The following is a 13,083-nucleotide window of genomic DNA, read 5'->3' as shown; positions in this document are numbered from 1 at the left end:
CTGTGGGCACAGAGGTACTGTTTCTAGGTACTGTTATTAGATTCCAAAGCATAACCAAACTGCAAAGTGGAGGTTTTTCTTTCAGTTGAACAAATATCCCTAAACATTAAAAAATACATAAAGTTAAGGAAGTAGATAACTCCTAAGTAAGGCATATATGAATCTGCAATGACAGTGTAAGTTTTCTGTCCCAGAGAGGTATAAAAAATATCATATCAAAGCATGTTTCATATTTACCAGTGCAAGGAACTTGCAAGTTTTCGGATTCTAATATTTTAAAATATCTAAGATTAAATAACTTAATCAATTTTAAATGTTTTTCTTACTCTTCTTAATTAGTCTGCTGATCAAAAATTAATGCCTAAAACATTTAATTGAAAATTAAATACTATAATGCCTGGAAAGATGTGGCATTTTATTCTCAGAGCTGCATGTCTGTGGCAGAAGGTAGCACAACAAAACCCCCAGTATTTTGTCTTTGGTTGAATTATAACTTTGAAACCATCAGCCACACTGAGCCTGTCTTTCTGTCCATGCTCACACTCTTAGAGCAAATGAGGTAATTGTAAATAGTGACTGGAAAAATTCACAGTTCAGATATCACAGTCATGCCTTAATACAGCATATGCTGCCTCTTGCACTGATGTTGTTGTTTTGCCTAGTAACTGCATACATTTGGGCACCTCCTCTGCACAGATACCATTAGGACAGCTTCAGAGAAAGAATTTTTACATCTGTCCCTTGAGAATTACTAACACATTAAAAGCTCTCTTTCAGGAAAATCATCCAAGAAGTAAATAATAATAAAAGCAAAAATCACAAGTTAGTATAAAATCATCATCTTGCTATGTGTGACTATTTGTTCTGAACAGAGAGGAGGACACAACAGACAAATAGCAGCAGGATTGAGTTATAAGGAAGGACAGCTCCTTAACCACAGATGGAATATATTTCCTCATGTTCCTTCTGAACCACAGTTCGGATTCTGACTAATAAAAAAAGTGTATTTCCATTCCTCCTTCACACAAATTAAGTCATATTAATTTAAGCACTTAATGCTGTAGCTACAGAGAGTAAATACTAATTTTTAAGGTATGTCTGAATTAGCTCACATAGCAGATTATTTAATAATAAATCTTCAAAACAAACCAAATCATTGTCCCTTCCTCACTTATTACAACTTGGTGATTTTGCATGTGAAGGGTACATCATCTTGGCAAAGGCAGCTGCAGGAAACAAGCTGCTGTTCTTGATCTTCTGGGAGGACAAGGCAAGTGATACACTAGCAGCAGGTAAATACATTCCTCGAGCAGTTAAAGGTAAGGAGAATATCTTCTATTGCTTTCCCATCATTACTTTCAAAAAAATTATGATCACTCATGTTGTTCACTCATAAAAATTTAGTACTTATACAATTTAGTTCAGTAAGTGAATAGCCATTAAAAAAAGAACCATTAAACATCCTAGGAGCAGGACAAAAAAGCATGGACCTTTTTTTCTGCTATTCAATATTCCATTCTTCAAAACCACATCTGTTCCCGCATGCTTCATCTTTTCTCTAATTCAGTGATGAAGTGCTTTTACATAAGAATACTGATAACACGCATCAGAATTTCAGATGGAGACATTCCTGAATTCAAAAATGTTTGGCAAGGATGCCCCTAGTCTGCAATTTTATTTCATTTTTCACTAAGAGGTTTCTTGGAAATAGGAATTACGCACGTATGTGTTCATCTTTCTGCTGGCACACTAAAGATCCCATCCAGCTAGCCCTAATTCCATGTTTGCAAATGCTCTGTCACATTCTCAATTAGCACAGAGAAAACACAAGAGATACCCCTCATCTCAGTAGTTAAAAGTACTCCCTGCCTAAAAACTAAATCATAATTCATTGGCATTTGAAGCAAAAGGGCAAGACCTAAATTAAATTTATGTCTCAAACTTGTGGGAAGCATCTCCAGCTATTTTGCTGGTCGTTCTGGAATTTCTTTGTCTTTGGTTCATATGCTTTGATTCACACTTTGTTTCTTGTGGAGCTGATGGACAATTGCAAATTATTCTCTGCTAGAATTCAGTGCTGGCTGTACTGAGGATCCAGTCGCCAGGAAAAAATAAATAAATCAGCAACAAAAAAATCCCTTTAACTACTAAGGGAGCTAGCAGCAATTTGAAAGAACATTGTAGCATCATTCAGAAACAAATAAAACATAATTGTAAGCTTTCCGGCACAGTATGGATGGCAGATGTATTTACCTAAGAGTTCCTCCCATTTACTACTTAGTGGACCATAAAAGCCAAATTTGCCTGAGGGGCTTCTATGGAAGTCAATGAAAATCACCCACACATTTGCATGAAAAGAGCAAAACTGTATTTTTATATAACCATCATCTGTTCCGCTCTATCCCCCAACACCCAACTGACTGGGAGCTTCTTGCTACGCTCCTAAGGATAGCATTCAGCTATAAATTGAGCCTCAGCTAACTTCCTGTGAGTTCTCTCTCCAGGGTGCAGTATCACCTCTAGTTAGATAGCAATTTATTCAGGAATAATTAGCTTTCCAGACTGAGTGGCATTGAAACCGGTGAGGCAGTTCATTTTACCTTTCTCAAGAGTTTTAGACACGGGGATAATTCTGCCCATACAGCTCTTGAAGATAATCCTGGCATAGGGGTTACCCCTACACAAGATGAATCTTCTTCACATAAACATGATGCTGATTTTATGTTGAATTCATTGCTAAATAAAAAGATTACCTGCAGCCTTTGATAGAGCACTTGGGCCCAGAAGCTACACCGCTCATTGCAACCATCAATCTGAAAAGAGCACAAAATAGGGAATGAGACAACTGTGATACCAGAAATCCAGTGGTAAAAAGTATTTGTTATCTGATTTGTAAAGCAGATTACCCGAAGAATTTCCTTTAGACCATGAACAGCTGGTGGCTGGTACAAATTAGAAATCTGTTCTTCCTCATCCACTTCCACATGCATTTCACCAGACTGAACAGTAAGAATGTAACAGAAGCTGGGAGGAGGAAGATTAGTTGTCATCTATTAAAAAATAAGAAAAAGAAATGTGACCATAAAAAAGGCACTTTAATTCAGCCAGTCAAGTTTTACAATAATAGGCAAGATGAACAAAACAATTTACATTTTAAGATGGATGGGGAAACAAAATTATATGGTTAATAACAAGGACTCTGATGTAGAAGATGAGTTAATAAACCAACAGTCACAAGTTATAAGCGAAATCAGCTTGTGTGTATAATTCTTTCCATAATCTAACTTTGACCCTCATCACTCAAACAACTCATAACTTGGCACACTTGGCAAACACTGTGACTATTTCAAGGTGCTTTCTGTTGTTTTGTGTATCTTTATTACGTGGAAGGAGTGCGTCAATTGGTCTTCTTCTTTTTTTTTTTTTTTTTTTTTTTTCTTTCTTTTTCAACATCCATAGCTTTTCTGAGATTTGGGGACTTTTGCATGTGGGTGGGTCTTTGTGATAGTAAACAGCTGCCGAACTTTTAAAGCTGCCAAATTAAATCCAGGACAGCACAAGGAGGAGATAATGAAGAACAGGAATGCAAGAGCTGCAAGAACTGCTCTCTTTGTAGTATGCCAGATTTTTCTTTTCCCCTTAAAAAGTACCATGACGTAACAACTTTATCAATCACCACTTAGAGAGGTCCCAAGCTGGAAAGACTTCTCAGAAAAGAAAAGACAATGCTAGAAGATAATTTTTATTGTAAATATGGTAAAATACTCTTTCAGCAATGTTTGTTGTTAATAAAACATTTAATTTAATAGAAGAAATATGAATATATTAAAGACAGTTGCCCACCCATTAAAAAGAATTTGCTTAAAGAAAAACAAAAGCAAAGGAAGCTGATACCCAAACTGTTTGCTCTGACAGTATTAAAGAAGGCATTTGAATGTACATACAGCTCACAAGAAATCCATTCCACAGGTCCCTTCCCAAAAACATTAACATCCTGCTGGCAATATTATTTATGTACTGATGTATGAAACTTCTTCCACAGAACTGTGCATAAAACTATACTGTTTGTATAAAAAAAAAAAATCTCAACTGAAAGAACTCCACCCAGTCAAAAACCTGGAGCATCAGAATGCAAGTTGTGGTTCTGTGTGGAATTAATTTCTGTTTCAAACCGATGGCAGAAGTGTAAATTACACGATCATGGCAAGTTTCCTCCATTTTTAAATTGATAATAAAACAGAAAAAATTAAGAAATAGCAACAGTCATAACAACACTAAATGACATTTAAGAGCTTTGCCTCAGCCATAGATATTCCCATTCTGTTGCCCGCACAATTTTAATGCACAAACCCATCCATTCCTCTGAGACTTCCAAAATATTTTGATGAAAGGAAGAGTCAAAGAGAGTACAGCTATTTCACTCAGTTTCAGTCTCAATTTTATTTTTTACTTAGGTCTGATTTTTTTTCTTCAATATAAACCCCAGGCCAATGCAAAGAACACGCTACATTGCAGAGGAAAGATTCTTGGACTTTAGAAATAACTAGTAATATACATCTTCAATATTCCCTGGTTTTGAAACTTGTTTATTTCCAGCTCTTTCTTTTTTTTTCCCCCCATATTGATCCTTTGGTCTAAAACCAATTTTTACTACCACTAACTCCTTCCCAAAGAACAGCCTATACAAGAACATCAAGAAAGCCCAAGCTCTTGGCTACCCAGAAGCTTCTCAAAGGGTCTTCTGTCACACCAAAATCATTTGATGTGACAGAACACCTTTTCTAAGACAAAAGCTAATTGAAGTAAAATGACAGATGTGATTTCAGCTTTGCAAATATATAATAACATACTTTAAATCCATTTCTATATACTCCTACCCCCTAAAATCACAGGAACATTCAATTATCTTTAGTATTTACTTTTATGTTCATCTTTCTGACCTCCCATGAAACAAGTATCAGTCAGAGACATCCTAACTAGTAAAGAGACTTGATTCCAGCAGTCACTCTGTCTTCACAGAAGTTAATCTTCTGAAAAGTGCTTTCAAATCTAAAGCTGAAAAGTGCTTTTAAAGAAGGAGTTAACATCCTTGTATATAGATTTCTCAGCAGGCTCCATGACACCTAGTACCTCTTTACTCCTGCAAGGAGAAGAGAGGAAGAATTTGTCTGGACATCTTACCATTCTAGCTCTAGAGGATTAATAAGGGGCTAATTGCATCATTTTGGAAAGATGCTGCTAATCCAGAGGGCTTCAGGTTAGCCTGGGAGGTTGTCAGAATCAGTAAAACAAAACTTGGTAGGTAAAAAGAGGGAGAGAGTATTGATACCCAAAGTAAACATGATTATACCACCACCAAAAATACTAGCTGTGAGTGAAAAAATTCATATCCATAATAACAAAACTTACCATTTCAGAGTCTTGACTTTGTCCAGGAACTTTTACAGGCACTACTGGAGGCCACAGACTGTCTATCAGACTAAACAGTCCTAATGCCCTTCAAAGAGACCAATAAAATCAGGTTTAAAATGTTTTCCACTACCACATATTACATTAAAAAGATTCATTAAGAAATGTAATCTAAACCATTGCAGATTATGAAAACAATTTAAAATCATATTTGTTTTCTGGAAGCTGGTTTTGATTTGGTCTAGTTAAATTTCCATGGCTTCTGCTGCCGGGAGGAGAGGGAGGGAAGGGATGTATCACATCCAGTGACAAGCAAGTCATGTTTAATCCTTTGCCACAAACAGCTTGCTACACGACAGAATTCAGGGGAACTGGGGTAAATTGTAGTTTGGGAAGGACACAGGTATCAGCACAACTTCTTTTAAAAGTAGCTTTTAGCTATTTAACCATTAAAAAGTTTTGCTTCTAACATTTTCATTTCTACTGGGGTGTTTTTGGGGGGTTGCTCTGTGCGTGTGCTTTTTGCTGGGTTTTTTGTTGTTGACAGCTGATTGTAAGTGCTTTCAGGAAAGCCAGCAATTATCAGATAGAGAGAAAAAACAGGCAAGATTTTGTTAAGTACCATGTGCAGAGAACAATCTCCTTCCTACACAGCTGCTCACTCAGTTATGGTTTGTATTTAATAATTTTGCAAGTTTCACACTTTTGATTTAAAAAACAAGCATAAAATTAACAGTCCATCACATTAAGGTAAGATGTTGACCACTCTTTAGCAAACCAAGCTGTACTTTGCAGCAGTTCAGTGGCTGCCTTGTGAGTTGATGGAAGATCTTTGCTGGACAGACAGGAGTAGCTGAGGGAGAGGAAATAGCAACAGATAGCTAACTTGGAGAGAAATATATTTCTGAGTTAAAGCTCTGAATTATCTTGTCCCAGTTCTCTGTTCTGTGAGTTGAAGCACAGAGATCTGGATTTTAACCCCCCACTGCCTCCAAGTTGTCTGTTTGTCCAATTACGAAAACCACTATTTCTGAAACAACTCTAAAAAATGAAGTCCAAAACTTGTTAAAAGAAATAATAGCTTCTAAACCCAACTGTTTAGAAGGAAACCACATACCCTGTTTACAGGGCTGAAGCACGTTGCAATATGCTGCTTCTCTTCAAGGGATCATAGAAACTTTCCTTTTAAAGTTCTGCTTTTAGCTCACTTCTGCTTAAGCTTATTTATTTCTGCATTTCCTTAGTCCTTCTCTGGATCCTTAGATTTTGGGTGTCTACTGTGAGCTTCTCAGCATGTTTTTTTCACTGCCTGTGATTCAGTGTTAACAGTGATGCCTTTGCAAGAAGTTTTATGGCTGTAAATCTCAGAGGAAATCTTTGGGAATACAACTTGAGGCTCACGATTCAGGTAACAAGCTGGCAGACTGAAAAGACATTGGTACCTGTAGTTGTGTTCTCCACATGAATGAAAATACTAGAGACACAAAATGCTGCCTTTTTTACAGAATTGGACTTCCTGACTTAAAAAGCATCATCCCCAAGTCTGTGAAAGGAGAGAGACTGGGGTAGTTTTGGTGTTTGTGGAGGTTTTTTTAATTTTAGTTTGGGGTTTTTGTTTGGTTTTGTTTTTTAACAGTGATGTCATTACAGCACACAAAGCAATATTACCTAGGTATTACAGATACTTTACAGCAAACTGAACACTTCTTGAATCATTGACTGGGGCAAGATTTTCTGGTTTGTATTGTACAGAATGATATCTGACACAAGGAAGGCCAATGCCCAGAGGAACCAACTGGTCTTGCTAACTGGGAGATGGAAAAGGAGAGCTACAAAACAAGAACAGAGCCTCCTGTCCAGCTCAGGCAGTTCCATAAATGGCCTTCCTCACACAATCCACAGCACAAGGTCAGAGCACAGATAGGAACATACCACAAACTGTGCACAGAGACTGCACATTTATCAACTTAGAGCAACTAAGCCATGTTGTTTGTTGCATGTTCACATCTCCACCCAGACTGATCCCTCATTTGCATTTTAAAGTGTTCACAAAGGACATGAAGTTGTCCTTTCTTCTTTAGCTCACTCCTAACTTGCCATCCTGTGTCAGAATATCTAACACATGTGGTACACTTCCTTCTATTCTTTGGGCCCTTTTGGAGAAGGTCATCTACTGCTTGAACTAGGAGCACTTAATTAATAGTAAATGACAGGATTTGTTTGCAAGCAGGCCGAGGATCAGTGCTGGGTGGGGCAAGACTCCTGAACATCTTGGCCCCATCATTTCTTTGACACCAGTCAGGCCAAGGGCAAAGACAAACCAAAGGATTAGCAAGTTCCAAATCACATCCTGCTGTGATCCTTGTCTGTGAGCTGGGATGTTCTCTCCTGGGACTCTCAGTCCATCAGTCAGTGTCCCTGGTGGGGAGCTCCCTGCCTGCTCCACCCACTTATACATCTACAGCAAAGTTAACTCCCTCCTTACACTTAGGGGCTTCGACTTAGCAGAAGGGAAAATAAAGTGGGGCCACTGACAGTGGAGAAATGACAAAGACATTGCGTCCTCCTCTGCAGAAGATCATTATTCCTCACAGAAAGAATAAAATTAATTCCCTTCACTGGCCAAGTAACACTCAAACTCCAGTTCAATCTGATTTGAACAATGGGTGCAGTTTATTCAATATGTGGAGCCTTCTTCAGCTCTAGAGTCAGGACAAGAGATGAACAGCTGGCTCTGTGCTGCAGCAAAGGGGCATGGTTAGCTCCCATGTGCATACAGAGCCTCTCTAGATATATAAGACAAAATAAAAATATTTAAATTGCTCAGTGAGTTTAATTACTTTGGAAAAAAAAATCACAAAAGGACAGACTTCTAAGAAAGGAAGAGCAGAGTAAAAAGTGAGAAGAAACAGGCTCAAGGATCAAAAAGAAAAATGAACATGTAAAGTATTTTGAATAACTTTTTTTTTTTTTTACTTCAGAGACTAGGGCTCTTCTGTAGTACTCTATAACTTTGAAAAAAAAGATTGAATCTATATCAGGAAAAGGATAAAATCATCTATAAGGTTCTAAATGACAGATTCAACTCTCTACTTTCCATGCTAGGCTCAACTCTGTGTTTGGTAAAACAAATTTTGTCCCATCCCAAATATGTGTATTTCCACTGTTAAACACCAACACAATAAGACTACCAGTAACTCCAGTGGAGTGTTACAGTAAAGATTTCCACAGAAATTTGGACTTGTGACAGGTAGGTTTGCCTCTCTTCTATAAACCCACATCTTCAAACTTTGCTTATATATAAAATCAGATTTTATATATGTGTGTGTATACAATTTTATATATGTGTGTGTATATAATAAGCAAAACTGAGGGTTTTTGTGTCCTTAATTATTTTTACTAGCCAATGTCCTCAAAAGACATCTCTCTTAACCTTTCCTTGCTAAACTTCAGTATATCTTTTCTCTGTATCCATAAATGCAAACTGCCTCCTGTGTACCCAGACATCAGGCAGAGAATTTTAAAGATCTAATACTGTTAAACAGGCTAAATGCATGACTGATACACCAGTATTTACACTATCAGAACATCTCTAATCCTGTGGAAATTCCATTTATTTCATACTACAAGCTGTATTTCAAAAGTCAAACAACTCCGATTTTTCAAAACTGCATTTCACTGATTCTGACCTGACAACTTATTTCATAACCTAATAAGAAGATTTTGTTTATTTCTCTCAAAAGCATGAAGTTTCAGATACAGTTCTGGTCCAAGAACTTTGTGTCTGCCATGCCTGATCTAACTTTTAACATACAGCTTATAGTTTGGGGGATTTTTCAACTTTAATAATCATAGCAGTCTTAGGCAAAAAATACTAGAGGGAGAAAATACCAGCAGTATTGAGAAAAGAAGGCATATAAACAGGGAAAAAAGGAGCACTATGTAAGGTTTATAGCAAGGAACAGAAAGATGCTAGGATTCTCTTCCAACATCTTCCACAGTTCTGCTCCGAGGACTCGGGACTTGGAACTTCTCTGCTTCCTTCTCTCCTACTTCTTAAACTTTTTGTCTAAACCAAACCAGTTTTCTTTGGCAGTGTCAGTCTCAATTATTAAGAATTCAAAAATAAAGCAACTCCTAGCCTTCTCTGCAAAACTAAGAAATTCCTTAATAATCACCTAGACTGCATAAACTTCAACTGTCAAGGGACAAGAAATCCAAACATAAAGCTGACACTGTAGGCTTCCTCCCTTTAACTGACCTAGTAAGATCTTGCAGTGCACAAACTATGCAACACCACATTTTCTTAGTCTTGAGTAATAAAAGCAACAAAATCACAAAGTAAAAATCTGAGCCTACTAAACCAGCATCTTTGTCAAAGTATGAACAGGGAGGAATGGCTGCTGACCTCTTTTTTCCCCCCAGGTTTTGTGTAGATATATGGAATCATATAGTTGAATGATTTACATACTTTAGTAAGTCATATTTCTACAGTATATTAGAAATAACACATACTACATGAAGTCACTGAAATTATAACATAAAAGCACTTTTGATTCAATATGAATATCCCTATATTATTCTCCAGTGCTGATTACTGAATAGATTAATGACACAAGCACTAAGATACAAGCAGCAGTCCGTGTTTATTAAAGAATAGAAAATTCAGGAAATAAAAAACTTCATTTCTGATACAAAAGCAGCCATAGAAATGAATATAAAAATAACGCATATAGTCAAAACATCAATGTGATTACTGAAATTGTGCTTTAAATGAAACTCAACTTTTAACCACAGAAATTACTGAAATGTTTCAGGACCTCAGAACCCAGAGACGTGGGTGGATCTTGCAGATGGCAGTCTTTTTGGAGGAGGGAAAACCAAAGGAAGGAAGTTCTGACCTCCTTGCTTTGCGGAGAGTTCTTACTATTACATTTCCTGCCAATGGCTAGCAGTTGAAACACTCACTTGTGCAGCAGTTAGCAGTGGTCCTCTCTTCTGAGGGCAAAACAAAATGAAGAGAAAGTATAAAGTGAAGAGTAAAGGGGAAAAAATGAGAGAAATTGAGGTCAGAGAAGTATGCGATTCTAATAAAAAGGGAAAAAAATTAGAAAAGAATGAAAACCCTCAAGCACAATAGTGACCACTACAAACATACAGGGAGATTTCACATTTCAGTGCCTAACATTTGAAAGTTCAAAATGACAAACAACAGAAGCCAGCTTTATTTGAAAATGCAGAAATTTCTCAGAAAAACATAACACTGGTTGATGAGCTCAATATTCAGAGCCTGTTTACTGCAGAGGAAAATGCAACAGATAATACAGCCTGCCATGAATTAAATGTTGGCTCAAAAGTCAAAGCTTATGAGTTGATGTATCCTTCAAAGTGTTTTAGCCTATCCAACACCAGTGTAGATTTTAGCATTCTACATGCAGCAGTTGCCTCCTCTTTTGAAGATTATTAACAATTTTTTCAATTTAGGGACAAAATTTGTACTGACACCCTGTGTTCTTCCTCCCCCATCCATTTTAAAATTGCTGTTATCTTTCTGCTCTACTGCAGAGAAACTCTTCATATTTCTAACACATAAGAAAGCATAAAGAGAAGAAGCAGGTACCTCTGTTATACTCAGCAGTAAAACAACTCACTGGTAGGAAAATCAGGTGAAAAGACCCAAATTGTCAAAATCCAAATTATTACTCTGTGTGGAACTCCAGGTAGGGCTAAAAAAAATATCTTTTTTTTGTTGATAAAGACAGGTCTCTAACTCCAAAGTTTATCTCAGATCATTGAAATTAATTTCCAGTAGGAAGCAGGAACCATGACAATTTACAGGTTATTTACTCCTGAGGCATTTTAGTGAGTGCTCAGCCCCTGAGCATTCATTTAGTTCCTGGTTATACCTGACACACCTGAAACATGCCTGGGACCTATCAAAAAACCAGGGGGGTTGCATGTGCTGCATATGGATTCTTAACCAGCATTCCTGCCTCTAGCAGCACACCCCCAAAATCTCACTTCCTCAAGGGACTGAATTTAAGACTGACACATGAGACAGTGGGAGGGTGAGGGTGAGAACAAGAGCCTCTAAGGAAACAACACCACCAGCAGCCTTTCAATGAATATTTTTCAGTCTTCTCCCTTTAAACCACTGTACTTCTTTTCTTCTTTTTTTGCTGATTCTGAGCATGCAGTCCAAGGAATAGTTGTAGGAAAGGCTAGGTGGCAAGTATGGATGAGAGGGTGAAGAGAAAAGCTGTCAGGAAACAGATACTGAACCACACAAGTTCAGTCAGTTGCCACACTCCAGCTTCCTACTTTACTCAGCAGCCTCACAAACAGAGTAGAAGAACTGCTGGAAATCAGGCACTGAACGAGCAACTCTTGCATGACTCAGCCATGTCCCTCTGTCTTAGAGGATTGCCAGAAACTGGGCTGCAAAGGGAAACACCACTTCCTTTACTGCACTGCAAAGGGAAGGATTTCTTGCAGGGATGGTTTAGGGGAGTGTGCTTTATGTGGGGTAAGGGTCTGGCTCTGAAAAGCACCTAAACCAGTAAAAGACCTTCAAATGATCTCGACAAGACCCTACTATTCGTCAAAGCATATTGAAAACCAATATTCAACATTAAAAGTGTTTCTCTCAATGTAAGGTTACATATCATTCCAATTTTTCACAGAGCTGATCTCTGTCAAGACAGGACATGGTTGTGTAAATTCTTATCCCGCTTTTCTCTTGGAACACAAGTGTTTTCTTATCAGAGAAGAAATGTGTTTAGTTTCTTTAGCACTCCTTAACAGTACAGGTTCATTCCAAAGATCAAGTAATGTGTTCAGCTGGGTTTCCCCTGGGTGTAAAAAACCCTTTATCATAGGTGTTTAGCCCTTGAAATGAAACTTCAGCTTACAACATTGATTTTAAAATTGCATTTACTGGAATGATGTCAAATAGTACTTCAAATTAAATACTTGAGGATGGATGACCGCCTGGAAATTTTTTTGAACAGTAACAGTGGTCCATTGATGCAAAACTCTTGAGAAGCTCTTGTATCTATTAGCAAATGTCCTCTGTCTCACAGAGGGACTGAGGAAGCACTCTGTCTCTGATTACAATCCATGTGACTGTGGGACAACATGAACATATGGGATCTTATTAGCCATTCCTGGCTTTCTCCAGATCATGTGCTTCAAAGGCACACACAAAAAAAGTCATTACTTTTCCCTTGTATTTCCTACATTTTCTTCCCTTTTATCCACTTTAAAAGCCACTGTCAGACTCCAGGAACAAACAGCTTCAAAGCCATCTCCTTCCAAAAAGTAATTGGCATTCTCAAAAAAAAAAAAAAAAAAGAAAAGGCAGCATTCTTTCTTGCAGGGCAGACCACATAGTTCTCACTCACTCATGTGCTGCAAGCCAAGGTTGGGCACTCACAGGCATAACCCATCATGTGCTTGGATACACCAGTGGCTCTGGAAATCCATTTATCCAGTGGCAATGAGTTCTACAGCTTAATTACACTCTCTGAGAGTAAGTACTCCCTCATATTAATTTCAGCAATGGCTTTGCTGTGGTTTCCATCACACCTAGAATGTGTCCCAAACACTTAAAAGTAATAAAAAGTTACAAAGCAGAACTTAGGCTTAAACAATTAAGAAAAAAACAAATCCCTG

The 13,083-nt window shown here is 37.6% G+C and overlaps 1 protein-coding gene across 1 annotated transcript in view; it reads right to left on the bottom strand.

Moving 5' to 3' along the window:
• SPIDR (scaffold protein involved in DNA repair) overlaps window positions 1–13,083 on the bottom strand; it is a 196,275-nt gene that overhangs the window by 12,742 nt on the left and 170,450 nt on the right. The window contains 3 exon segments of the mRNA XM_036379007.1: window positions 2,754–2,813; window positions 2,907–3,050; window positions 5,410–5,497. Of these exon segments, the coding sequence (XP_036234900.1) occupies window positions 2,754–2,813; window positions 2,907–3,050; window positions 5,410–5,497 (292 nt within the window).

Source organism: Molothrus ater, chromosome 1 (genome assembly GCF_012460135.2).
Source record: "Molothrus ater isolate BHLD 08-10-18 breed brown headed cowbird chromosome 1, BPBGC_Mater_1.1, whole genome shotgun sequence".
Taxonomy (NCBI): Eukaryota; Metazoa; Chordata; class Aves; order Passeriformes; family Icteridae; genus Molothrus; species Molothrus ater.
The sequence above is the reverse complement of the archived record's forward strand: the minus strand, read 5'-3'. Positions and strand labels throughout refer to the sequence as shown.